We start from the raw sequence: 27,086 nt of genomic DNA, 5'->3' as shown, positions 1-27,086 counted from the left end.
ACAGCAAACCTAATTCTACTTGCAAAACCTCCACTTCCCGCTAGGGGGTAGTCACACTTCTTTAACTTTACCACTGTGCCTCATTTCTACAGTGAAGAAAGCGCGTTTCTAAACTCTTTGGCTTGGTTATGTTTCAAGGTTGCGGCCCCACCTTTTCGATGACATTACATAGGCCTATTTTATTATCAAGTTAAAATGCAGGTTCTTAAAGTTTTATTACGGCATGTTCTAACACAGTAATTCTGATGCCTTTAAAAATTGCCTAAATCCAGTTAGGTTAAGATAATGTATTTAATAATTAATAATATAGGCTAAAGTGTAGGGATTATGAAACCATATGTTTACAAGAAGTTTGAAAATCAGTTAAATCACTTTTATTGCATAGCAATGTGTTTTGTTGAACATAGATTGTGACTCACTTTTCAAGACGCCCTGTATAATGTAACCTACCTTGAGGAAAGAACGTCACCATGTCGATGCATTAACGGGTTAGTGTTATTCTATGAAGCGGAAGGAGGTGTGGTGCAATAAGATATTGATCACTGACGCGCGAGGACTGTCTCAGAAAATCCCGGTGAATCCCCAGCGCGATTTTTTTCCCCTTCGTATTCATGGACGGATAAGTGGATCTATTGTTTTTCTTTTGAGGAAGGACAATGCAGCTGGAGATGAACTAGTTGAAGCTTCAGGTACAACACCGTCTTCAACAATACTTCTGCCCACTTCTCTGGCTCACCAGCGCTTTAAGTCTGCTTACACCCCAAGCATTCTCCATGAAAAAATGATTACCAACTTACTCGTCTTTCTCTTACTTCTGGCTGTGCAATTTGCTCGGTAAGTCAAATTTTTACTTGCGTGTTGCTCGTTTTGAAATGAGACCATTTGCTTCACTGACTGACTTCAATCCTCACAAGAGCGCCCGCTTTTGTTTGCCAAGCCTCTGCTGTATGGATAGTTTGTTAATTGCGTAGTTTGTTAATTTTGGGGGAAATTAGACAGACATGGACATGTACATATTCGTGCTATCAGAAACCGCATTGTGATCAAATTATTATTATTTTTACACAGTTCCGACCGACGCCAATATCATGATGACTATGAGGATGTCACTGTCAATCAGATGCTTGCTCCGAAAGACCATCAAGCCGACGCCACACATATATTAAATAACTTACTGCAGGAGTACGACAGGACACTTCGCCCAGACATAGGGGGTAAGCTGCATGTATGTCTATATAGATTACTGTGGTCTCAACTATGTTGCCCACCCAGTGAAAAGGTAGTGCGCTCTTCGATGTAATGGTCAACTGTTCATGTGATGCAAAAATTCACACTCGATAAGAAACTTAGATAAAACCACTGTGCTGTCTTTCCAGACTAAAGTTACACATAATGCATTCGTTTGATGAGTATTCTACGTAAGAGGTGTATGTGTGCGTGTGTGTGTGTGTGTGTGTGTGGGGGGGGGGGGTAGGATTAGGGTCAGGCTGTGTGCAACGGTGACCGAATCTAAAAACTGAGGCCTTGCAAAGAAAAACATTCCTTTTTCCAATGACTGAGCATGTTGTAACAAAAAATATACATAAAAGGTATTAATCATTAAAAAAAAACACAACAAATGTTTGGCAATAAAATATTAACATAGGCATTTGGGGATAGCCTGCTTTCAAACGGCAGACGCAGAACAAGTTAGCAGGAGAAGAAATAATCTAGCTGATTCTTCTACAGTGTAACGCCTTTTTCTCCAGTCTGGTGAGTAGCTGAGCTTTCCAACTGCCCCTTTCACAACACTCAAGGTCTTGAAGGTCACCAGTTGTCCTTCACTCTGACTCACCTTTGTGAGCTATTCTCTGCGGTAGAACAACCTGCTCAGGCCACCTGGAGGCTCAGACATTGGTCCACGTTCAAGGCAGTTCCTGGTCTTATCATAAACCACCCACGAGTTATCATCACGCAGAAAAGTGCTAGATTTATTTTTTGCATTCTCTTGACTTCTTAATGCTTTCTTTCCAAAAATGCCCCCACAGCATGAAAACTAGGGCATTTTTTTATTCTGCACCTTTGGCACGAAAGACGTTGCAGAACAACTTGAAACTCAATGAATGAATCCAGTTAAAGGCTTTTAAATCACAACAGAAATAATTAGAGGCAGATTTCTTTAAATGTCAATGTTTTTACTTGACCTGGTTGAAAAACTTTAAATGTCTCTTTTGAAATGTGACTTAACTGTGCTTTGTTTGAGTTCTTACTAATTTGGCCACCTTTCGTGCTTCTGTAACTACAGTGTTTTTACTTCATGTTGCTGCCTGTCTTGGCTGCCCTTGAAACAGTTTCTGAATAATTCTTCATCTCAATGGGACCCTCCTGGTGAAATAAAGGTTGCAATAAAAAATTGTGTTTTTAAAATGTTCTTCACGGGATGCGTCTGGCTTCTTAATGTTGCAGTACGTCCAACGTGAGGTTTGTTTTAGAGAGGACTTCATGGCTGCAAGAGTCACCAGGGCAATATGACCCTGTTCATCGAGATGACAGTGTTAAACAATGCCAAACTTTGCATGTGTGCTAAATCATAATCTTCACCCTTTACTTGACATACATTCTCATCTGTCAGTGAAGGCCCAACACACCACCTGACAAGAGTGTTAATGCGTATATATCTCGGCTCATCTCACATGAGGCAGCGCTGCGTTTGTGGCCCTATTATGTCAGCTTCCTTTTGGGTTGTCAGGGGATCCCACTCAAAGTGGGTCAGATTGCCTTTCTCTGCATGCAGTTCTCCATCCTAGTGTGGCTTCTCTCCATGCCTCATGGAGAACTCTCAGCAGTTCTGCTTCCTCCAGGCTACCTCCTCCTCTGGAGACTCCAACCATGAAGGTTCCGTTAGAAAAAGTTCCATGGGTTCCGATTGGGGGTTCTGACGCGGGAGACAGAACTACCCTGGTTGTGTCGTTGTGTCGCCGCGCGTGCCTGCCACGTGCAGCCGCACCACAGCAGGCGTGGGAGAAGCAGCAGGGGGGGCTAATTGTTTGAGAAGACACCTCTTTTCAAATGAGATGCTACAGGAATATGGAGGGTATTGTGTTGAGCAGACCGTTCAGTGGGGCATTATATGATAGGGGGGTTCATGTATTTTGGCTTCGAGTGTTTGTATTTGTTTTCCCATGTGTTTGTTTATGCAGTATTTGTGTTGGTTACATTCACAGTGATGACCTCTGAGTGTGTGTGTGTGTGTGCGTGCGCGCGCTGTGAAGTGTGAATGTATGTGCGTGTGCGTATGTAGGTGTGAATGTGTAAGTGTGAGTACTTACGTGCATGTGCCTGTGTGTGTGTACTGTACATACACTTTCTCCTGCGTGGGGCTGGGAATATAAACAGCTTCTCCTCCCAGCCCGGCCCCTTTGAAACGCTTGAATTAATGACCCCAACATTAAAGAGAAGGCTGATTGAAATAATTAAAAGGGATTGTCTCAGAAGAAAGCAGGTGCATCATGCCTGAATATAAATTGCTCCATGACAACAGTGGGAGAGGAGTGAATACGGCATCTGTTCACAAGTCACTGCTCGTTGTACTGGAAGGAATGGTTCCTCCTAGCCTCCAAGCTTTGTTTGTTACAATCACAGTACACAGTCTCAAACAAACTCTGTCAGCCAGGTGAGCGCTAAGTGAAGGTCGTCTCACTTTGAATCTTGATCTAAGTGGAACCAGTGTAAATAAATGCATCATACGAGCATGCACTGTATTTGGGGAAATAACTGTCCCTCAGTTTGATATGATAAGAGAACTTGAAGCACAAAGCATATTGAAGCTCAAACCACAACAACTTGAATGATAAGTGACCATGGCGCTTTCAAAGTTTCATCAAATTTTCTCTCACAAATGGATTTCTCCCCCTAACGTAGTCGTAGAAACGAGGGATATTTGCTTCTGGTTGGATAATTTAGCTGTAAGATCTTCTGTTATGTCACCTGGGTTACTGGTTCTGACAAGGGGATATTTCTGTAACTTGAAGTCTTATACAATGGAATGATTTATGAATAGTTAACATGAAGTTAATTATTATTTTATAGATGCCCCATTAATCTGTAATCAAGGGGTTTATATTAATGCTCTATAAAAGCTTCATATCATTTTTACATGCATTTCAGTGGGTGTATCAAAGAAATTAAGCTGGACTGTACTGTGTTTTACATTCCACAGAAAAGTAAAATAACCCGTCAGAACGTGTCTTGCCTGTCAGACCAGAAATCACACAAATCTAGACATCTAATTTAGTGCCTTCAGGAGTGGAGGATTCTGCTAAATGAATCCCCCTTAGAGACTTGAACAACTAGAAACTTGAACTACAACAGACTTGAACCAGAGACCCAAGCCCTCACCAGCTGTGAACCACCTCTTCCACTGTTTCAGGATGATGTGACATCTGGCACCATGACATCTTGGTCCTGCCAACCCAGAGTTGAGTACCTGACAAGTAATTTCAGATCATTCAAGCCCTGCGACATTTCATTAGACTGTTCTCACCTGGAAGGAACTCCGGAGCCCCCTGTGTAGATTCATCTAAATGAACTTCCTGTCTGAACACAGAACTGAGTGCTCTTGTCATCGACTCCTGATTTAGTTCTTCCTGCCACTCACAATCCTTTAATCCGGGTAGGGTAAACACAGAACCATGACGGACTTTACTTCTCTTTGAGTTTGGGTAAGGGGGATGTCGGCTTCAACATGTGTGAATGGATGTTTAACCTTTTTGAAGTTTGTCCTTCTGACACTACTCTCCTCTCCCCCACTGTTGAAGCTTAGGAGGCAATTCTCTGAGGTTTGGGGGTAGAATACAAATTATTATTTCCGCTGGTGCAATGCACAGAACAGCTTTAGACGCAGCTCAGTGTAATCCCTAGATATACTGTTAGAATCTACTGTGAAATGTATAATGCTAATGAAAGATGTCTACCGGTGTTAATACTGTCTGAGCTAATCTTTAATCCATCAAAAAAAAATGTTGGGAAGCGGAAGAGTGAATATTTTTCAAGACGTTGCATGACAGTGGTGGTTACGTACCTCTGTGTGCGTGTGTGTGTAGGTGGGTGTGTAGGTGTGTGTGTGCACTCAAATAGAAGTAATATTTTAAAAAAGAGTTCCCTTTTAGCATCCCACAATAGAGTACCACACAAGCTTCTGATTGCTGAAATCAAGCAGTTCTTCACTGCTGGGCATCTAAAGACCTCCATCCACCTGTGTCTCATTAGAGGGCGTTCAGATGCGTCCCCTGGCAGTCCAGTGGCAGCGGCACAATCACGTTAGCAGCCTGTGTGACGGCCGCTTATTCTCGACAGAACAACACATTCTAATGATAGGGAGATGGCCAATGGCCAGAGGTGCACATCTCCAATACCAGCCAACCTGACTGCCCTATCCATTTCTGCTAACCATGTTAGGGTTTGAACGATGTCCCGTTTTTTTTTCTTATTCCTGGATCACCATACAGCATCGTCACAGCGGCTGGCTGTGTGAGTGAGTGAGTGAGTGCGTGTGTGTGTGTGTGTGTGCTTGTGTGTGTGTCAGGTTGGGACATAGCAATCAGATTCTTTATGAAACCCACTATAGACTAATTTTGTTTGTTTCCTCGGAGGCAGCCCTGTACCCTGCCGGCATTCTGCAGTGAATCGGCTGCATTAGATGGAAATACATGCCTCAAATCATGCTGGCTCTGGCTCTTCTGTTTGCAGAGAGCACCAGATACTTCACTAAATACCTGGACTGGAGGAATCGGGCCGGCTCAGAGTGAAAATTGATTAAGCCGTCATCGCCTGTTGGGTGGAGGCGAACCGGGCTCAGTGTAGTCTGATTGCAACCGAATGCAGCTTTGGATTTCTACATTCTGAACTATCATTGCTTTTTGGTAAACTCAGCCTGGTCTCGCTATTCTGTTATGGGTGGCAAACAGCACACACATCTTTCTGTTTACTCTGTCTGCCTTAACAAACTGCCGCTCGCCCACACACACTTATCGCTCTGGAAACTGGAAGCATCTGCCTCCGTATGCCAGAGTTTGTCTCTAAGGGTAGTCTACCTGGTAAAAACAGAAGATCTCATTGAGGACCCAAAAATAGCCACGGTATTTAGCCTAACCATAGGAAAAGTACTTCAAATGTTGCAATGCATGACTGATTAAGCTGTGCTCAGCCCAGGGGGAGGTGGGTGGAGCAGCCTGAAGAAAGGCTGTGGGGGCCTGAGAGAGGCTGGGGGGCTGGAGAGAGGCTGTGGGGGCTTGAGAGAGGCTGGGGGGCTGGAGAGAGGCTGTGGGGGCTTGAGAGAGGCTGGGGGGCTGGAGAGAGGCTGTGGGGGCTTGAGAGAGGCTGGAGGGGCTGGAGTGACTGACTTCATGATGGTGACTGAGCTCATCCTTCCTGGGTTGTGGTCTGTTCCCAGCTGCTGAGGTCACTGCCTGTCTCCCTATCACCCTCTTCCAGTCATTGCAGCAGCGTTGAGGTGAGAATGATTCCAGGAGGAAGGCGATGACACATGACAGGTGGAGACTACCCTGAGGTAGTTAATCGTTAGAGGAGCTTTTCTAAATTGGTTCTGAAGTAACAGGTGTGCCAGCTTTTGTTCTTGCACAGCTCCAACATGGCTGTGGATGAACATCTAAACCCATTCATTCCTCCAATACAGAAAACCTTGGTCAAAAGCTGCATTAGTGTTGGGAACCCCCTGTCTGTTGAGGGGAGGTAGGAGGGGGGAACTCCACGTGACATCATCACCATCATGAAGCTGTTTGGTTCCGGGGGGTGTCGGGGTTTCTGTACAGGCGGACAGGGAGACTGAACAGTTCAGAGGTCCTAGAGGGACCTGCCCAGCACTGACCCTTTCCAGACAGCTGACGGGAAACCTCCCCTCATCAGAGGCCTGCGGATGTCTGAGGGAGGGGGGGGACCCACACAGAGGAGGAAACTGATATTTCATATTTATCTATAGGCAGAGTGACAATGATTCTGACGCTGTGTGTGTGTGTACAGATTTAGACTACAGCCTGGAAGTGCTAAAGGCTCTTGTTGTAGAGTGAAGTCAATTTCATGCAAACAGAGGCAATCTGCATCTGGCGGCGTTGCTCGTATCTAATATCGGTCGTGGTGTAAGTTGCCGACTTGATGTAGCATTTGATGTACTGTAATTGTCGGGAGACGCGCGTCTTCTCTAGCGTGAAGACAACACACCGGCGCACCCACTTTCTGCTTCCCCTGCATCTGCTTTCATGGGACTGACGTAAATCCATCGGCCGTTACACAGTCTTTACCGCATTCAGAACATCTGAGTGCTGACACTCGTCACGGGAAGAGACAGAGTCTGCACTTAGCGCGTGGCACTACCTCGGGGGCTAATTGGCCGAGTCTGGAAGCGAGGGCGATGTTCAATGGTAAGGGTATAAAGGCGTACAGGCGCCAACAACTCATTACTCTGACACCTTGTTAGATAGGAGGATGATTGGTAAAGAGGAACGGGCTTGCAATGAAGCTGGGAGCTGAGCGTGAAATCAAAGCTGTGAATTGTTTATGAGGTGTTAGTCAATAAAGTTGTGAGGTGGCAGTTTTGTTCCTGGCACATAGAGCAGATGTGGTCAGCCTACCCCATCCCCTCTCCCCTCACCCTCTCACTTGCTCCCCCCCCACTCCCTCCTCCCTCTCCTCTCAGGAAAGAGCCTCAAGACAGCAGAAAGTGTTTTGTCAGTTGAGAATTGTCTCAGGGTGTTAACATATCCACTTGTTGAAAGGTCAAGGTAATGGCGAGTTCCAGTTTCCTCTGAACTGGGGAACTGGGGATGACGTCACGCCCGAGTTAACCCAAGTTGATTAACCTATGTTCTCCCCCCCCCCCAAAAAAAGTTCCAGTGTCCAAAGTCGGAAAACAAGATGGCATCCTCAGGAAATCCTCTGTTGTGCTTGCCCTTGCTCAGGGCTCTCAAGTCTCACTCATTCGCCGTCTCAAGTCCACACGCTCTCACGCAACATCTTGTATTTCTAACGCTGAGAAGTAAAGGTTAACTTGTCCCGCTAGGCCTATATGCAATTAATGGGCTAGGCTAAAAACGCATTATGCGGTATTTCACGCATACCACCATAGCAACATGTTCATAGACAGGAGTTAGACAGTAGGTAGGCCTACTGTTTGTACGACAATTTGAATGACATAAATATACAGAATAACTCAAACAGTATGAACTGCCTTACACTTCTGATACAAGGTGCTGCCATCTTAATTTACTAAGTCGGAGGTAGTGGGGTCCATTGTCAAATACTGGCTTGTAGAAAAACTGTCGGAAAGACCCTGGGTCAGAATCTGATATTATCAAAGATATTCCCTGGTGCTGTAGGATCAAACTTTGCCTTGTCTGTAACAGTGTCAATGTCTGTCTTTTTCAGTGAAACCGACAGTCATAGATGTGGACATATATGTCAATAGCATCGGCCCTGTGTCATCGATAGACATGGTAAGTGAATTTGCCTCTTTCCTCTCTGAATCTATCGGGTGTTTTTTCTGTCTATCCCTATCTATTTTTCTCTCTCTTGCCTCTCTCTCACAAGCATACATGCACGCATACGCACACACAAACACACACACACGATAACAGCGGTGTTCCTCCATGTGTTGATGCGAGATGTGTGGGAGCAGCCAGTAGAAATGGAGCCGGTGGCCGCTGTCTCTAGTGTCTAGAGTCTGGTGTGCAAAAACGGCTGGATTCGTACTGTACTTCCCAAATGAGTCATCCTCAGATCAGGACAACAATAACACCTTTCAAATGGGTTTATTGTCAGACATAGTATATTTCAATACTTGCATTATTTATCGCTTGATATTAGATATGCCGTTTTTATCTTTTGTGATTTTTTTCTTCTTCTTGTAACCTCTTCTTTCGTAACCCTAACCCTACGCTACATCTGTAGGGATGTGGAGATGTGTCTCCTTTCAGAGACAGTTCCGTTGACACTGTTCTACCCAGTAGGTCACTAGGCCATTATACACAGTCTGAGCTGAGCCTTTGTTCCAGAAGTGTGTGATTTGCCCCAACCATGAGTGACATTTGCACCATTTATCTCGGGGGCACAGCGATTGGTGAGCCTGAGAGATCTCGACAAAAACGTGACTAAGCCCCCCCCCTCCCCCGCCCACTCACCTCCACCCAAATCTTCCAATTACCCCCCTTGCGTCTCTCTCACTCGCATCCCTGAAATGTGACAAAGTAAGAAAGAAAACAATGGATATCTTCGGCTTGACTAGACTCCGAACTGTGCCACACTCCACTGCTCCCATATCCTGCTTCCTCCCTGAGTTTTAGAGCAGACTCATCTCTCTGGCCTTGGGAGGCTACAGCTTCAGATGGCCTAAACGCTGCTTCTGCAGGAGGAGGCAGGTCACATACACAGGATGGATCTGTTATGTATTAAACTGTAAATCCACTGTTGTTTTGGGCTATGTGACTTTGCATACAACAACCATAGTTGTTGTATGCAAAGCCTTATTAGTCATCTACATTTACATTTACATTTATTCATTTAGCAGACGCTTTTATCCAAAGCGACTTCCAAGAGAGAGCTTTACAAAGTGCTAGTGTAGTACAAAACATCTAGTGAAGTTACTGATATTAGAGTGAAGAGAGATGCCATGCATGTAATGGGGAGACTTATCAGTAAAGACATTTGTCATTAAACAAACTATCTCTTAGCTCGGTACCTATGTGAGAAATCTTGGTCTAAAAGGTAATATGCATAACAATAGGCATCCATATCTAATACGTACAATTACAGTTCATGGTCTTATGTTAATATAATCAAGGAGACATTATGTTTTATGGGCATAGTTAGTGACCCTAATAGAGACATATTTCTTCTTGAGAAAATGACTATTCTTCATTGCTTTAATGACCGTGAGTGCATCATTGAAGCAGATATTAATTCAAGATAGAAGTTGTGTAATTAAACTGAAATGGTTGGAGGCAGTAATGGTTGTCGTTCTATAGCTGGTGCTGTGCAGCAAAGATAACATGTAAATTACCTGACCGAAAGAGCAATTCTCATCTCAAATCTATACACACTGTCCGGTCACTGATGATCAAGGTAATTATTTTGTATTGTGTAGCCTACAGTAGTAAATTCTAATAATTATCAATGTATACTGAGCATTGAGCAATGTCTTGGGCACTGAAAGCACTAGTAGATTCTGGTTTAATGTCTATTATTGATGCATTAAACCACAAAGCCACTTTTAACTGGTCAAATACAGGTAAAACACAACATTTATTGAAAAGGAAAGTGATACCGTTCTAACCATAAATAAAAGCACTGCTGTATTCATTGTCGTCAGCCAAAGAGGCAGGTCTAGATAAAACAATGTTTACATAACGCCAACTTGTGAGGAGACATTACAGAGCTTCTGTGTGACAGCCGCCATGTTTGAAACAGCTCTCTGAGTACTTTGAGGGTATCCAGGGGGGTATTCCAGAAAGCAGGTTATGCAACATAACCGGGTAAGTTAACCCACCAGCTGTTTCACAATGTTGCAGCAACCTACTGGCAATGTTGCTACAACGCTGGGTGTCGGCTGGGGAGTCAACTTACCCAGGTATGTCACATAACCTGCTTTCTGGAATACCCCCCTGATCGCTTCTACAGTGTTTCCCCCCCCCCCTGACACAGAAACACATCCCCTGTGGCTCTCTCACCATGAACCCTTCTTCACCCACTGTGTTGTTCCCTAGCTGTTTGTGCTAGGAAGTAGCCAATCGCAATCACAAAATAAACTAATAAGTTAAACTCAAGACAGTTTTTCTTTCTACTTTTTCCGCTAGGTAGATTTTCACTGCAATGACACACGATGCACTCACTGAATTATTTGCTTACCTAGTTTGAGGGACAACCCTTCTAGAAAGCAGGGCTATTTTTATGTCAGGGACACTCTGTATCCACGGCAACAGTAGAACCCCTAAAAGCACTGGTGTCCATAAGACAACATTCCAGCGATGTAATGGAGTCAGTGCCATGATGTTGACGTAGGCTACTAGAGCTAATCTTGACATACTGGAACAAGTTCAATAAGTCCGTCTCTGTCTAACAGAATAATACAGTTTTGCTTAGAGACAAAAAATAACTCTGACAAAAGCGCCAGTATCGAGATGAAAGAACACGTTTGAAATATTGGATTTTATGGCACTGTTTACTGTTTGACACTGTTTACGTTTAGTTGGGTTTTATAATTAGGCTTGGCAGAGGCAGGGTTTTGTCATCCTGGGACAAGGAAGAGTATTTTCTAATGTGGCCCTCTGTAAGACAGAAGATTCTTATATAGGCCTGGATGTGTGGATTTCTAGATCACGAAGTTTCAATGTTGTGTAGTTTCCTACTCAAAGCTTTTTATCACTTGACCTTTTATAATGTGGCATTTCATATGCTCCGCCTAGTGTTGAAGTTAAAATTCATGAGGAGCGCATGAACGTTAGCACAGTGGAAATAATTATGGCCTTGGAGTAATGTGCAGGAGCCGAGATACATTTAGTTTAACACATAGTAACACGTAGTTTTATGCACTCAACTGAAAACAGAGGAGATTTTTTTTTTTAAGACATTTGGACTTATTACCCATGTCACAGTACTTAAATTCAAAATGTTCCCATCTCAAATAAAAATGCTTACATTTTCTTTGTAATTATCTTTCTTTGTACATAAAATGTACTGATTTTGTAGTCACATACTGACAACTTTTGTGTTGTAGGTGTTGAGTGGTCTGCTCGTATGTTTGTACTTATACTTTGTAAGTTGCAGATCTGAAGCTTACTTGGTCCCAAACTGCCAGATAAGCTCTGTAAAAAACGTTTGTTTCAGTGCTGTGTAGCTAAACTTGAATAGCTTTAAACTCTCTCCCTGCCTTCATGCACACAGCAAAGCAACAACGGAGTATGAATTAAACAGGTTCCTTGTTTAGTCATTGTTTTCCAAGACTTGAAATGCTGTTGAAGTCTTGAGGTTATAATTACTTCACTGAAGTTAAATGGGTTAGCTGCCCCAAAGGGATGTTTTTACATAGCGACAGTCATTTAACAACCTTCCTTGTACGTCACAAGGTAGATGCTGATGCAGGACCTTAGGAAAACAGTCTCTTTAAAGTTTAAGTCAGTGAGAAGAGATGTTTTCTTAACCCTCAGCAGTATTTACTGATCTGTGGGAGAATGGAAAAAATTTAATAACTCCAGTTAGCACAAACTTCTTAGTAACATCTGTGACCTTGTGTTTCAGAAGTTCTTGTGTCCATTGCTTTTGTAAATGCTTTTAGTGTTTTGATATATTGAGCATAAAAATCTGGGTATTAGTTCAATGTCATGGTGGATAGAAATGACTGCTAGTGGAGAATAACAGTGAAGACTGTATCAAAGTGCAAAGAGTGTGTGGCGTTTGAGAGTTGTTACCTATTGAAATGGGACCATGACTGAACACCAATGTATTTCCATTTCATCAGGGCTTTTGAAAATACACTGATAGCGCTTGTAAGTCTATGTAATCTGGTTGTTAACACGTTCTGTAAGTAGACTGGTAGATATCTTTGCATGTACTTTTCCCCAAATCAAAACCATAACAACACTGTATGAAAAAGCAAGCTAATGTCATGCTATTCCAAGATGCTATCCCAAAGACTCACAGGTAAAGCGTAAAGCTGAAGAAACACCTCCTTTTAAGAGTACCAAACATGGATGAGCAATTGCTCTAATTGGCATGGCTGCTCCCTGTTTCCATGCATGAGTCATGAAGGCAAGCTAAAGTGCCAACTCTTGATCTCACACCATCCATGGGAGTACGCAAGCTAGGATGTTTTAAAACAGACTTCCCTCTGTGATCATTGTGATGCTCGACGCCTTGAGTAACAGGCTTGACCCAAGCAACCAGCTTTGACTTAAGGATCTAAAGGTCACAGCTCATGTAACAAATGGTTTCTAATTAAACTGATAAGAAAGCCAGGTCCTGTGTGTGCCTGTGGAGGTTTGTAAAAGGTCAGGCATGCTGCGTTAGATGCATGACCTAAAGGGCCGTGCACTTCAGGGGTGGGGACAGCCACAGAGCAGAACACAGCCTACTCTTTCATTTAATCATCTCTGAATGTTTATCATTAAAAATGTAGTCCAGACAAAGAGGTGCTATTTTGGTTTGCCTTCTCCTTTAGTCAATTTTTTTTAACGTTTTCGAGACAAAGATGTTAAATCTGTGAAAAATGTTGATGCCGCAGAAGAATATATTGCAGGATAAAACCGGGCCTTCAATTTAGGAATCTATAAAAATGAACTTGTAGCCAACAACATGTGTATAGATTTGATTTTATCTCCAGTAATAATCTTGAATTCCTTTGACAGGAGTACCAGATCGACATCATATTTTCTCAGTCGTGGATCGACACTCGTCTTCGGTACAACAGCAGCACAAAGATCCTGACCCTCAACAGTAACATGGTGGGGCTCATCTGGGTCCCCGACACCATCTTCAGGAACGCCAAGAACGCTGACTCTCATTGGATCACGACACCCAATCAGCTGCTGCGAATATGGAACGATGGGAAGATTCTCTACACGCTGAGGTGAGTGACGATCCTCTGAACGTTGCTGTAGGACTTTTATATTTACTTTGAGTTGTATTTGTTTAGCAGGTGTTTTTATCCAGAGGGACTATGCTGTACTATCAAGGATCAGAAGTTCTTCTGGGCAAGAGGTATTTCTGGTGGAGTGTTTCTATTTGGGGAAATAACAGCAAATGTCATTATTTATTCAAGTGAAGATAATGTCCCGTATCCATGCTAGATATTGACACTACATGTTATGTTATACACCGCACGTATGAAACATAGATGTGTCGACTACACAGAGGTATTTTGTAGGGCGTGTCCCCTGCTTAGTGTGGCTTTGAAGTGTTCTGCACACTTTGCCATCCAGACTACAATCTTTACACACTATTATATATACTGCACACTTTTATATATCTGTACTGCACTGTTTTATCTACACTCAACTATATTAAGACTCAAAGGAAAGGAAAATCCCATGACCACCACAAACCGAACTCTACCGTTGCACAAACAAGGTATATTCCAGTACACAACTATTATACCCTTTAGAGCACTCAATGTAACCGGTATAACGGGTCTACTGTACTACATCATACATCACAAAACACATCCGTTGAATCAGTGTTGGGGTTGATAATTAGAATTTCCTTTGTTTTCAGTCTTTTTAACCACCCTAACAATATATAAAACATTGTTTTTAATAATATATTCATACTGTACACTGTATTCTACACACACTCGTATAGTCATATACAACTAAGCATACTCTCCCAGGAACCTTGTGCTTTTTAGGGCGTAAACGTAATCATATATGACTCAAAATCGGAGCTGTGTCTTCGTTCCTGCACAGACGTCTCCCTGCTGTTTTATTCATTGCGTTCGCCAGGCATTCCCTTGGCAACAGTATGGTTAGTAGTGCAGGAGAATCTGTGTAGGCAGGATAATTGCTGCTCTAACTGACCCTCCTGCTGCACAACTTACAGAATGATCCCATCACCAGTAGTTGTGTGCACATTCAGAGTCTTGACTGGTCGGCTAACCTGATTGAATGCGTCCCCCACCACCGGTCTATCTTTCATTCATTACCCACACACACACACACACACACACACACACACACACACACACACACACACAGAGACACACACACATTAATTCCCCTCTTGGTGAACTTCAGTCAAGCCAAAATAAACAAGGCTGACATTTTATCAGGGAAGGAGAGAAGCATGAGATGGAGAGATGGCTGAATGAAGGAGGGAGGGAAGGGAGGAGGGTGGGGGGTTCTGGACTGGAGGGGAAGAAGTAAAAAGACAAGTCTTTAGTTCATACATTTTTTGCAACTAGTAGGTTGTAGTTTAAAGGGAAAAAAACCTGTAGTGGCAGTGAGTAGTTAGATGAGAAACACCAATGTGCAGAGGTGTGCAGAACACAGCTGTGCTACAAACTGCAGACGCCTCCTAATAGGTGGCCCGTTGGCCCCTACCCTGCCCCTACGAGGCCTCGTACCGTTACATACAACAACAACCTTGTGATTCAGCCTTAACGCACCAAAATGGCCACGCAATCAAGTGCATCATCGCCATCTGTTTTCTGTTTTGATGCTAACGTGACGTTCTGTACGAGACAATGAGAACAATGGTTACCGCATACCTTATGCTCTCTTCGTAATTAAATGACCCCGGTACATCTACTATATACTCTCCAAATGCAAACACGTTAGCCAATTAATGACGTTTGTTGGAACATTGTTGTAAATGTAGGCTACTCTACAGTAGTTACAATTCTAGCAACTTTGTTGCTGCAGGAAAAAGGACCTCTGGAAATGATGACAGAGCTATTGTGCTGAAAAGAAGAAGAATTAAAAAGTGAAAAAAAAAACATTAGCTATTCTAGTTTTGTCGCTATCTCTACAGATATCGTCTCTCCTTCACCTCTTCCGCTAAACTCACCCTCATCAAAATGACCATTCTCCCCACACTTGATTTCGGTGACACAATATACAGATCTGTATGTAAGGGCACACTCTCCAAACTCCACACTCTCTATCACTCTGCTATCCGCTTTGCCACAAACGCCCCTTTCCACACGCACCACTGTACTCTTTACTCCCTGGTCAACTGGCCCTCACTTCACACCCGTCGTAATATTCACTGGCTTGTCCTCATCTACAAGGCCCTTCTTCACCGGATACCCCCCTACCTGTCTCACGTGCTGCATCCTCTTCCTGTCACGCACAACACCCGGTCCTCTCTCCATATCCAGTTCAAAATCCCCAAACTTAAATCCACCCTTGGTCTCGCATCATTTCATTCCGCTGCCGCCTCTGACTGGAATGCTCTGCAAAAACACCTCAAACTGGACAAATTCATTTCCATCAATGCCTTCTAAGAAGCCATTTCACTCATCCTCACTGAATCCTGTAAATGCTCTCTGACTTTTTAACCCCTCCCCTGATTATCTTGTGGTTCTATTCATCCCCATGGTTTGTCTTATGATCTGTTGCCGACTGCCTAGTTTGTCCTCCTGTTGTACCTATGTTGCCTGCTTTGTTTTCTCACCTGCCTGTATCCTTTGTTCATACCTGCCAGTGTCAGTGTATGTCTTGATTGTGGTTGTTGTAAATAATCTCTGTGTCTTGCTTTGTGCTTTTAAATTGTTTACCCCCTCTGACTCCCATTGCTACTAATACCCTGCTTTGTTTAACCTTCTTGTTTTCTGTTGTTGCTTTTAGCTTTTTTCCCTGTATGTCTGTATTGCTGTGGTTGTGTGCTGTTGTGCTTTTAACCTGATTTTTCTTCCTTAGCCCCCTTCCCCTCTCCCTCAAAAAGCTGTGTTTTTTGCCAGGCCATCACTGAACATAAGAATTTGTTCTTACTGATTTTGCCTGTTTAAATAAAGGTTAAGATCTGAACTTGTTCTCAAATAGGTTGACTATCAACGCAGAGTGCCAGCTGCAGCTTCATAACTTCCCCATGGATGAGCATTCCTGCCCTCTCGTCTTTTCAAGCTGTGAGTAGCCTGTCTCTCTTTCAGACAGAATCCCTCCTCACCCCCACTCTCTGTTTCATCATTCACAAATGTCGCCATTGATATCGCTATGATGCTATGCCACAACTGTAGCTTAGCATACAGTAGGCAACAGTGGAATAATTTAGGAAAAAGGCAGCAATTTGGGGTCTTCAAATTTGCGGTGTGTGTGGGGGACATTTGTTTGAGATATGAATTGCTGTGTGAATTGAAAGTGTTTTCGCTGACTCGTGTCTCAGAATGGAGGCAATTGTGCTTTTCAATGTTACTGCCTCAGCAGGGAAGAACTATTATGACACATACAGAGACATTATATTGGAAGTCAAACTACATGTGTGTCCTTCAACAAGCATTCAAAAGACCCCTCTGGCGAATGTGGGCTTTGACATTCTAACAAGCACCACCAAATGGATGAAATCTCACCCATTCAAATCCCTGTCAAATTAAATAAAAGCCTTTCACTGATGTAATTGAATTTTAATTAAGTTACATTTACATTTACATTTACATTTAGTCATTTAGCAGACGCTCTTATCCAGAGCGACTTACAGTAAGTACAGGGACATTCCCCCGAGGCAAGTAGGGTGAAGTGCCTTGCCCAAGGACACAACGTCAGTTGGCTTGACCGGGAATCGAACTGGCAACCTTCGGATTACTAGCCCGATTCCCTCACCGCTCAGCCACCTGACTCACCTGACCTGAGTTATCAGCGCATTGTTGTGTGAAACTAGTGACTACCTTGCTTTTCTAAAGTCAAGGCCTCAATTTGACAGCCATTCTTCTACCTTCATTTTTCCCTTCCACAACCCCAAAGTACAGTGCAAGCAGGCTGTAATTAATAGTTATTCCTGTAACATAATGATTGACATTTAGCTTGTCATTACTGAGGTAAATGACTAAGGAGGTCTGTGAATTCGAAGCTCAATGTTGATCTCCACCAATGCCAGAGCAGTGAGCAGAGTGATCGTAACCAATGATTAATGGACATCTGGTCCATTTTCTCTGTGCATGACCAAGACCCAACTCACACTGAGTGTGCAGCACAAAGAGGCAGGGAGACAATGATTTGACTCCTGTGGTATTTTGTGGTTATGTCACAGGCCTTATTGACTTGATAATATCACTCGAGCTAGAATCTTACTCCTGCCATTCTTACATGGTGGATCTGGGCATTTTGTTGGACAAGTTCCCTTCCCTTTGTTCTGTCATAAATATGAAACGAAAGGTACAAAATATCTAGTTTGTAAGTGAAACGTCACAGCAAAGTGACATTGTCCACCTGTCAGGACATACAAGATCTACAGAGGACACTGTGTTCAGATTACAGAGAGCCTGTTTCAGTTTTTGGGGTTTAGGTTATAACATGTTCTTCTGACGTTACAGATGGTTATCCCAGAGATGAAATGATTTACAAGTGGAGAAAGAACTCGGTGTCAACCTCGGACCAGAAATCCTGGAGACTTTACCAATTTGATTTCATGGGATTGAGGAACAGCACCAGCTTACTTAAAACAACAGCAGGTAACGCTCTTTGACTCACAATAAATCTTGTGTTTGGATCTTTTCCTTTTTATTAAACTTTTGGTTGCCCCGGAGTTTGGTTGCAGTTGCGTTTTTCATCAGGATTTTCCTCTGAAATTTCATCTCGAACATTCATGTACTAATATACCGGGGAATATTTGAATAGCAAAAACATCCATCGATGGCAATTATAGGTGGATTACTTTAAAATTTGATAATTTTTCTCTCTCTCATGGCAGTATAGAACAGGCTCCTACAGGCTGTAGGTGTGATGTTTATGTAGGTGTGTAGGTGTGTGGTATGGCTGTAGGTGTGTGGTAGCACTTTAGTTTAGTGGCTTGGCTGCACTTCTTACTGACATGTCTTCGCTAACGAGCTTCTCTATAAGACCTTCATTAGTTGGGGCAGTGCTAGATTGTTCCTTCATGAACTTGACAAATAGAGTAAGTTACAGTCCACCAGTGAGAAGAGATTGCTTTTATCCCATGGTAGTACACCTTCTGCTGTTCCTGGAGAAAAACAGAGCCGTGGGTTTATTGAAGACAACAAGGTTTCTCCTTAGATCTCGGAGGTCTGATAGGACTGTGATATTTAAACATCTCAATGAGGTGAAGCTTAAAACTGCTTAAAGCATTAACCTCAGAGATAGACCAAACACATTTCTGGCATGATATATAAATCATTCCCATTAAATATTTAGAACATTTTTAATTATTTAATCCCATTTTGTTCCCCTCAGACCTAAATGTCGTTATTGGCCTAATGCTTTCCACATTGAGTGATCTGTCTCCTCTGAGTGCTCTATGAAACTAATATCTTGTTGTGCAAAACAGGTATTTAAAACATCTAATTAGACTTGCAAGTGCCATTCGCCAAACTTCTTAGTGATGCATTTTTAATACATTCATGACAGCAGTGAAGACAAATCCTCCTTTTAAGGATCTACAAATTGACACATTATGAGCAAGTCCTGCAGGCCCTGATTAACCTGCCTCTCCTACTGAGCAAGCGTTAGCGATGTCGCGGACCAGTCTTCGGAGAACCAGGGCTTCATCTCCATAATGAACAATGATTCAACCTTCAAAGGTCAGGTGATCTTATGAATGAAACATTTTAACAAGGTGAAGCGTTGCGTATTTCCAAATCCAGATGAAGCTAAGAAGGAGATCCTAACATCAGCAGTTTGCAGATCTGTGGTTCGCGCTGTTCTGGGAAATTAGACCTTTTCTTGTCTGTTTTCTCTTTTTCTTTACTCTCCATCTGCATCGCTGCATGATGATTAGAGCCAGGTCTATAAATACCCATCATTAATTTACATCTCAACAAACTCAGAATAAAGTACCGTTCTCTCTCTCTGTGTCTCTTTCTTTCTCTCCACCTCCCTCTCTCTCTCCCTCTCTCTCTCTTTCTCTCTCTCTCTCTCTCTCTCTCTCTCCCTCTCTCTACCCTACATCTCCCATGAAAGGGGAGTAAGCGAGACGCCGGGTGCTTTTCAAAGTAATGAGGACACTGGATGTCCGTCCGGTTCCCATGCCACCTCGTCATCTGGGACTTGTAGTCCTGTTGTGTCCTCCATCTTTGCTTGCTCAGTGATGTCGCCTACAAAGGCTCATGCCTGGGTTCTGCCAGTCCCTCTGAAGCTGTCCTGTCCCCCCGTCCCCCATCCTCCCCCATCCTCCCCCATCTCCCAGGTGACTACGTGGTGATGACCGTGTACTTTGACCTGAGCAGACGCATGGGCTACTTCACCATCCAGACCTACATCCCCTGCATCCTGACCGTGGTGCTCTCCTGGGTGTCCTTCTGGATCAAGAGTGACGCCACGCCTGCCAGGACGGCACTAGGTAGTGTGAGCGTGCGTGTGTATGTGTGTGTGTGTGTGTGTGCGTGCACGAGTGCTGTGCAGGTAGCTTACTTCTGTGTGTGTATGTGTGTTCCTGTGTGTGTGTCTGTGTGTTCCTGTGTGTGTGTTTGTGTGTTCCTGTGTGTGTGTATGTGTGTTCCTGTGTGTGTGTATGTGTGTTCCTGTGTGTGTATGTGTGTTCCTGCGTGTGTGTGTGTATGTGTGTTCCTGTGTGTGTATGTGTGTTCCTGTGTGTGTGTATGTGTGTTCCTGTGTGTGTATGTGTGTTCCTGTGTGTGTGTGTGTGTGTTTGTCTGCGTGACTTAATGTCGTTAATTTGCTGATATCATGTCCCACATCTAGATTTGCTGTTAACCTTTCCTCTCACTTGATCATAATGCGATGTTTCGAAACCCATTTCCTTTATGTTTGTGATTTATTTATTGTTTGTGTCTTTTGCTGCATGCTTACATCAGTTCATGTGCTTTCCTGTGGATGCTGTTTCTGGTAATTTCCAGGTTGAGATGTGGTATGAGAGGTAAGTGTAAACAATTAGATAGCCTTGGTGTAGTCTTTGTCCGGTCTTTTATGAAAAATGTCTCCAAGATTGTAAACATGTTTGCCACGATCAGTGTTGCAGTTCCGCCTCCAATATTCCCACACAAAGAAAGTGGGGCCACAGAATTGTCCTTTTGTACATGAACAAACCGAAGATCCGAGCTCACTGAACTCTTATCCACATCCCAATTCATTTCACAACCCACAACAATCAACACATTTACGCATCCCAGCTGGAACACGCCGGTCGCTGCTGGAGACGAGGCTGCGGCACGTTTGTGTTCTGTCAACGGGCAGGTGGGGACGGGGTCTGTGGCAGGGCGATAAACATCATCCTCTGTTTAACAAAAGAAATCATTTGCTCCGTATTGTCGCTCGCAGTGCATTCCATCTCAGGAACCAACCAGATCAATAGAGGGTTGAAAGAGAGAGGGAGAGATAAGGAGGGAGAGGTGAGGAGCGTGGGAGGAGGGCAGGGAGAGGTGAGGAGCGTGGGAGGAGGGCAGGGAGAGGTGAGGAGCAGGGGAGGAGGGCAGGGAGGGAGAGGTAAGGAGCAGGGGAGGAGGGCAGGGAGGGAGAGGTGAGGAGCAGGGGAGGAGGGCAGGGAGGGAGAGGTGAGGAGCAGGGGAGGAGGGCAGGGAGGGAGAGGTGAGGAGCAGGGGAGGAGGGCAGGGAGGGAGAGGTGAGGAGCAGGGGAGGAGGGCAGGGAGGGAGAGGTGAGGAGCAGGGGAGGAGGGCAGGGAGGGAGAGGTGAGGAGCAGGGGAGGAGGGCAGGGAGGGAGAGAGCAGACAGGCCAGGCTACATGTTCCAGGTAACACCCCAAATTAGGCACCCTCCACCCTTCGTCTCCACCTTCCACCCCTCCATACTCCACCCTCCAAGACCTGCAGTAACATATTGTCTCTCTCTAACCTCATTAACCTATATCTTTTTCCATCTTTCTCTACCCTTTTTTTCTATCTCTCTCTATCTGTCTCTCATTTTCTCTCTCCCTCTACCTCTGGTAGAATGGCTGTAGGTCATAAATGTACTAATAGTTTCCTTGTTCAGGTCATAGTTTTGCTTCAGTGTTGTTGGCAGTAAGTCTCTGTAGACTGTGAGTGAGCAGGAATCAGGAAGCCAGCATCACCAGGGGTGGCTTGCTCTACCTTTGGTAGGAACCAACTGCTCAAAATAGATGGCCCTTCCTGTTTCCATGGCAACCTGCACAAAACACTGCCGCACACACATACACACACACACACACACAGTCGTCTCATGTGAAGCATCTTGGAGACATGCATGAATATGAGTGTGTGTGTGTGTGTGTGTGTGTGAGTTTGAATACTGTGTGTGTATCGTCTGCAAAGTTCTCAGTACAGAAACTGTGCCTAGAGATGTCAGGGGAATTATTCCGCTGAATTCTCTGTACAGTGCGTTTGATAATTAATTAAAACACAGGCACCTGAAGACTGAACATCAAGTCTCACACACACCAAAGAGATCACTCCACGAAGGACTGATTGAGTCACGACAGAACCCCCAAGGGGAACCCTCCCAGGGCTAGCCTCCTCCTCCGGATCTGACCCCAGCCTCCAGGTGTTGCTGGAGGCTGGGCCCTGCTGGTGCTCTGCGTGGTGACCTCCTCCTCATCCCCCAGGTATCACCAGCGTGTTGACCATGACCACGCTGAGCACGGTGGCCAGGACCTCGCTCCCCCGCGTCTCCTACGTCACCGCCATGGACCTGTTTGTCACCGTCTGCTTCCTGTTCGTGTTTGCCGCCATGATCGAGTACGCCACGCTCAACTACTACTCCTACAGCGTACGCAAGCCCGCCTCCGCCAAGCCTCAGACACTGGTGAGGTCCGTCCCCTGTCCCCAGGATGTACCCGATCATGTACTTCACATTGACACAGATTCAATAATAATGACATATATTATACTGTACATTATAAGATGGTTTCGTACAGAGTCATGGGCATGAATTTGTTTTCAAATGTGGGCGGTGCTGCTTTTTTTTTATTAATGAGGATGTGGCCATTTCAATATAATTTTCTTAATAAAAATGTGGGGGACAAATTTGTTGTTTTCATAAAGTGGGTGGGACACGTCCCTACACCCCTGTGCAAGGTGATGTGCAAAAGTGCATACAGGAAGTGCATACATGAAGTGCATACAGGGAGTGCATACAGGAAGTGCATACAGGGAGTGCATACAGGGAGTGCAGCAGAGAATCCAGGATGAGAAGTGCCGCCGTTCTGAGAGTAGTGCAGTGGATCGTGCTGGGGAACAGTCTGTGTTTACAAGAGCCATCGTATCTAAAACAAGTCAACCTCAAGTCAGTTCTGCTTAAGTGCCACAACAACAGCTGTATCTGCAGTAAAAGAACAAGTAAGTCGGGATCAGGCAGGTTTGTGGGTGTTGTGAGTCGGAGTGGAAATGAAACCAGTGGTTTTGCGATCCGTAACTGTGTGCTGCTATCTGCTAATGTTGAACATGAACGCATGTCAGGGGAAGCCTGACCTGGAGCAGGTCAAACCTGAAGCTCTCCTGTCTCTTAGCATTTGTTATGTTTGCTCCGCTGGCATGTGAGACGGGTGTTTGGTCGCGATGCCAACCATGTGGGTGAGGGAGGGAGAGGGCCGGGTGAGTGGGTGGGAGGGTGAGGGAGGGAGGGAGTGGGTGGTGGGAGACTGAGTGTGTGAGTGAGGGGGGAGTGAATGAGGGAGTGAATGAGTGGGTGTGTGAGTGAGGGGAAGAGTGAGCGGGTTCCAGGAGGTAGTTCATCGACCCGCTGTGTGACAGCTTCCTGCTGCCTGCCTGCTGGCTGGGGGAGGGTTTAGCTGCCAAGCTTTAATGCATGATGGCACAGATCCACTCAAAACAAATCAGCTCATTTTCTGTCTACCGCTCACCCCCCCCCACCCACCCCCACCTCCCTCACCCCCCACCACCACCTCGATATTTTGGCTTTTCTACAGCATCTCAAGCTGTCTGTTGTTTTTTTTCTTCCCCCGCTCTCTGTCGACCTCTCTCGCTCTCTCTCGCTCTCTATTCCTCAATCTCCCTTTCCTTCATTACCTCAGTCTGTGCATCTCTAATGAGGCCTCCCTCCTTCCTTCCTCTCTCTTTTTCTTCAAACACCTCTGTATTGATGTCAGTGTACTGTACTGTACTGTCCTAATGAGGTGTGTGTGTGTGTGTCCCCTCCTCTTCATGTGCAGGCCTACTCGGTCCTGGATGTGGGTCTGTCTCCAACCTCCGTGATGACTCTCAACAACTCCCTGTACTGGCAGCAGTTTGAGGACGCCTGCGTGTACGACTGCCTGGACGGCAAGGACTGCCAGAGCTTCTTCTGCTGCTACGAGGAGTGCCGGGGCGGGGGCTGGAGGAGGGGGAGGATCCACGTAGACATCCAGGAGCTGGATGCCTACTCCAGGGTGTTCTTCCCCACCTCCTTCCTGCTCTTCAACATTGTGTACTGGGTCAGCTACCTCTACCTTTAGCGCCGGCGCTCCTGTAGGACAAACGGGACGAGACTCCCGTGTATGACGGAGGCCATCGTTAAGACGTGACGGGAGATTGGGGACAGATGTCCCGCCAGTGCTGTTGGTTGCTTGACAACAGCCGACTAATGAACAGCTGCACTGGACGGCCGTGATGCTGGCTAGCTGGGAGACTGCATGTGAGTGTCCACAGTGCCTTCTACTGGAAGGGGACAACACCTATTCAGAGGTGACAAACAACCAGGACTAGCATTTCGGATAGGTTTATTACCCCCTGTTTAGCCCTCCCTCCCTTCCCTCCCATCCATCTCAAAGCATGCTCCATTTTATGAACATCCAGGATAGACTGCACTATTGAACAATTCAGACACTGCTCTATATTAGGCATTAGGTCTGCACAAGGTTTCATTTAGTCACTCAATTAACCTATCAAACCTGTGTTTGCCATTTGTATACAGTAGCTATCAAGAGTGACATGTTCAATAGGTACAAACTGTATTTGGTAAGTCAGTCAATGGACATTTATAATCTTAATATAAAGATTCAAATGGTAATACTATTTTCAAACTGGTATCAATAGTTATTGTTTGTGTGGTATTTTTTAACCATTTATACATCATGAAGGAAAACTCTTTCAGTACTGTAAACAAGACAAACAGGTTATTGCGTAAGGCAGGGGTGTAGGTTACTTTTCAAATGTGTATGGGACATATTTCTTTTTAAACTGAGGATGCTGCTGTTAAATATAATTTTCGTAATGAAAGGGAAGGACAGATTTGAAGATTTCAAAATGAAAACCTATCCCCCTGGCGTGAGGAAATCGTAGAAATCGTACTTTTTACTCCACTGAGTGAAAATATGTGAACGTCGATGTAAAATGGACGTCACATGAGAAACATCAGATCTTCTGTATTATAGTTTTGTGTTATTGGAAGTTTTGAAGGAAATCTGTTGTTTTTATGCTTTTAACTGTGAGTAAAATGAGTGTTTCTGCAGTCATTTGGCTTAGAGCCTGAGTGCCCAGTATTGTATGTTCAGAGAAAGTGCTTGTGGGATTCACCCTACATATATATTTTCATAAAGCTATTAGGTGAATGTATCCTGTATGTTAGACCAACAGAATAAAACATATTTTCACCTCTGTATACCAATAGTAATATTGCACTTTATAAGTGTCATAGTCTGATATATTTACAATAAATCAAACACTATTTTGTATGTTTTCCAAAACTCATCATTTTGCTACAGCGGATATTAGACAATATTTGTGTAGTATACTTTGACTTTTTTATTTTATTATTATTTACATGAATAAAAACAGTCTTTGGTCATTTCATTTGGTGGATACAAGGATTGTGTTGTTAAATGAAGATCTGATTCATCTTGTCAGCCACGAGCATCATGCTTTACTACAAATGTCAGAATAGATGAGTCACTTTCATTATCGAAGCGCCTCTTCAACCTCCAACTGGGCATCCTGTTGTTTTTAAGAAGTCAATAAAAACGCATTAATCAACTATCGCCACGCCTTACACAAAAGTCGGTTGACAACTTCGTCAACAACACGCCAAAACCTAAAGTAAAGGCATGAAATAACAAAGTCGAAACATGACAAAAGACAGGCAGAAAAAATGGATGAAAGCTGATTGATGGAGAGGTGCCGTGCGTTGCAATGTACAGCACAGGTGACAGCTGTCAGGCTGCTGTATAGCTTAAGTTTACTGACCCAGATTGAGACAAAACACAGAAAATTAAACAAAGGAAGGAAATTGGTGGAACGGTTTCAAAGAGTCACTGCAAATGATGTGATGCCGGGTGGAACTCACTCAAAGAAAGAGTCGGAGGAAACTGCTGCCAACTCAGTGGAGGATTGCATGCCGCTGCAACCAATGTGAGCAGAAAATCAGTTATGTACTGTCGAGTGAATTGAATTGTAAGATACCGTATGTGTACAGTGGCTGTGTGCGATGTAGTGTGGCGTGATGTGTACATGTGTGTGTACGTCTATATGTGTGTGAGCATACATGCGTGTGTGTGTGTGGGTGTATGCACAGACCACAACCAAGCCCCATTGCAAATAAGAAAAACATGATGGGTTCTGATTGGTTCAACCAAGCCCCAATGCAAATAAGTGCTAAACATCCAGAATCATAATCCGCATTCTCCATTAGTATCATGGTGTATTTTCTTTCATTGTTCAACTGCTTTGAAGATATGCTGAATGAAATAGATACTTAATTGAAAGTATATCCTACAATGTAGTCCATTTGCCTGTGCACAATCAGGTAATCAAACATTTTCAGTTGTGATTGCTTGTTGGGTTTCGTCAAAGGAAGAACGTGCCCACTGGTGAGCTCTCTGCCCACACGCTTGTCACAAAACGGTGACATTGTTCGACGGTGGAGAGAGAGAGACAGAGAAACTGCTTTGATGTCTCTGGCCCAGATGACATGCTACTGGGTTTGAACTGAAGCAAGCACACACACACACTTAGTCCTACGGGTTCATCATGTACACAATGTAGAACAACACAATCGCTGCACCCACGTGTGACGCTGCCAAGGCTGTGTGACCTATACTTCATGCTGTGTACAGCAGAGTTTAATGCAGGTGGAACTGTTCCGTTTTACATTTACATTTAGTCATTTAGCAGACGCTCTTATCCAGAGCGACTTACAGTAAGTACAGGGACATTCCCCCCGAGGCAAGTAGGGTGAAGTGCCTTGCCCAAGGACACAACGTCATTTGGCATGACCAGGAATCGAACTGGCAACCTTCAGATTACCAGCCCGATTCCCTCACCGCTCAGCCACCTGACTCCCGTTTTGTGTCTGGGTCCTTTATATCATGGCTTGATGGGCATAAAGGGTGTGTATCACCAAGCTAACGTTCAGCACTTCAAATCAATCCTTAATAATAGCAGATCCCTAGACAATTCTGTAGCTTTCTTACCACGTAAAAGCTCATACACTGGCTGCACTTGAAACAGCTGCCTCCTCTCTGAATAATACAAAAAAAATAGAAACACCATGGCTTTATGTTGCTGTAGCAACCG

At 44.3% G+C, this 27,086-nt stretch overlaps 1 protein-coding gene across 1 annotated transcript; it reads left to right on the top strand.

Moving 5' to 3' along the window:
- The first annotated feature begins 704 nt into the window (after nucleotides 1-704).
- Nucleotides 705-25,570, top strand: LOC136965864 (gamma-aminobutyric acid receptor subunit gamma-3-like). The gene is made up of 9 exons (XM_067260145.1): nucleotides 705-834; nucleotides 1,069-1,214; nucleotides 8,419-8,486; nucleotides 13,389-13,609; nucleotides 16,521-16,603; nucleotides 18,005-18,142; nucleotides 19,834-19,986; nucleotides 22,184-22,383; nucleotides 23,750-25,570. Exons 1-9 carry the CDS (start codon nucleotides 782-784, stop codon nucleotides 24,029-24,031), a joined length of 1,344 nt encoding a protein of 447 aa, XP_067116246.1. The 5' UTR covers nucleotides 705-781; the 3' UTR covers nucleotides 24,032-25,570.
- Nucleotides 25,571-27,086: the final 1,516 nt, after the last annotated feature.

This window comes from Osmerus mordax, chromosome 22 (assembly GCF_038355195.1).
Source record: "Osmerus mordax isolate fOsmMor3 chromosome 22, fOsmMor3.pri, whole genome shotgun sequence".
Taxonomy (NCBI): domain Eukaryota; kingdom Metazoa; phylum Chordata; class Actinopteri; order Osmeriformes; family Osmeridae; genus Osmerus; species Osmerus mordax.
This window is presented reverse-complemented; position numbering and strand designations above follow the sequence as displayed.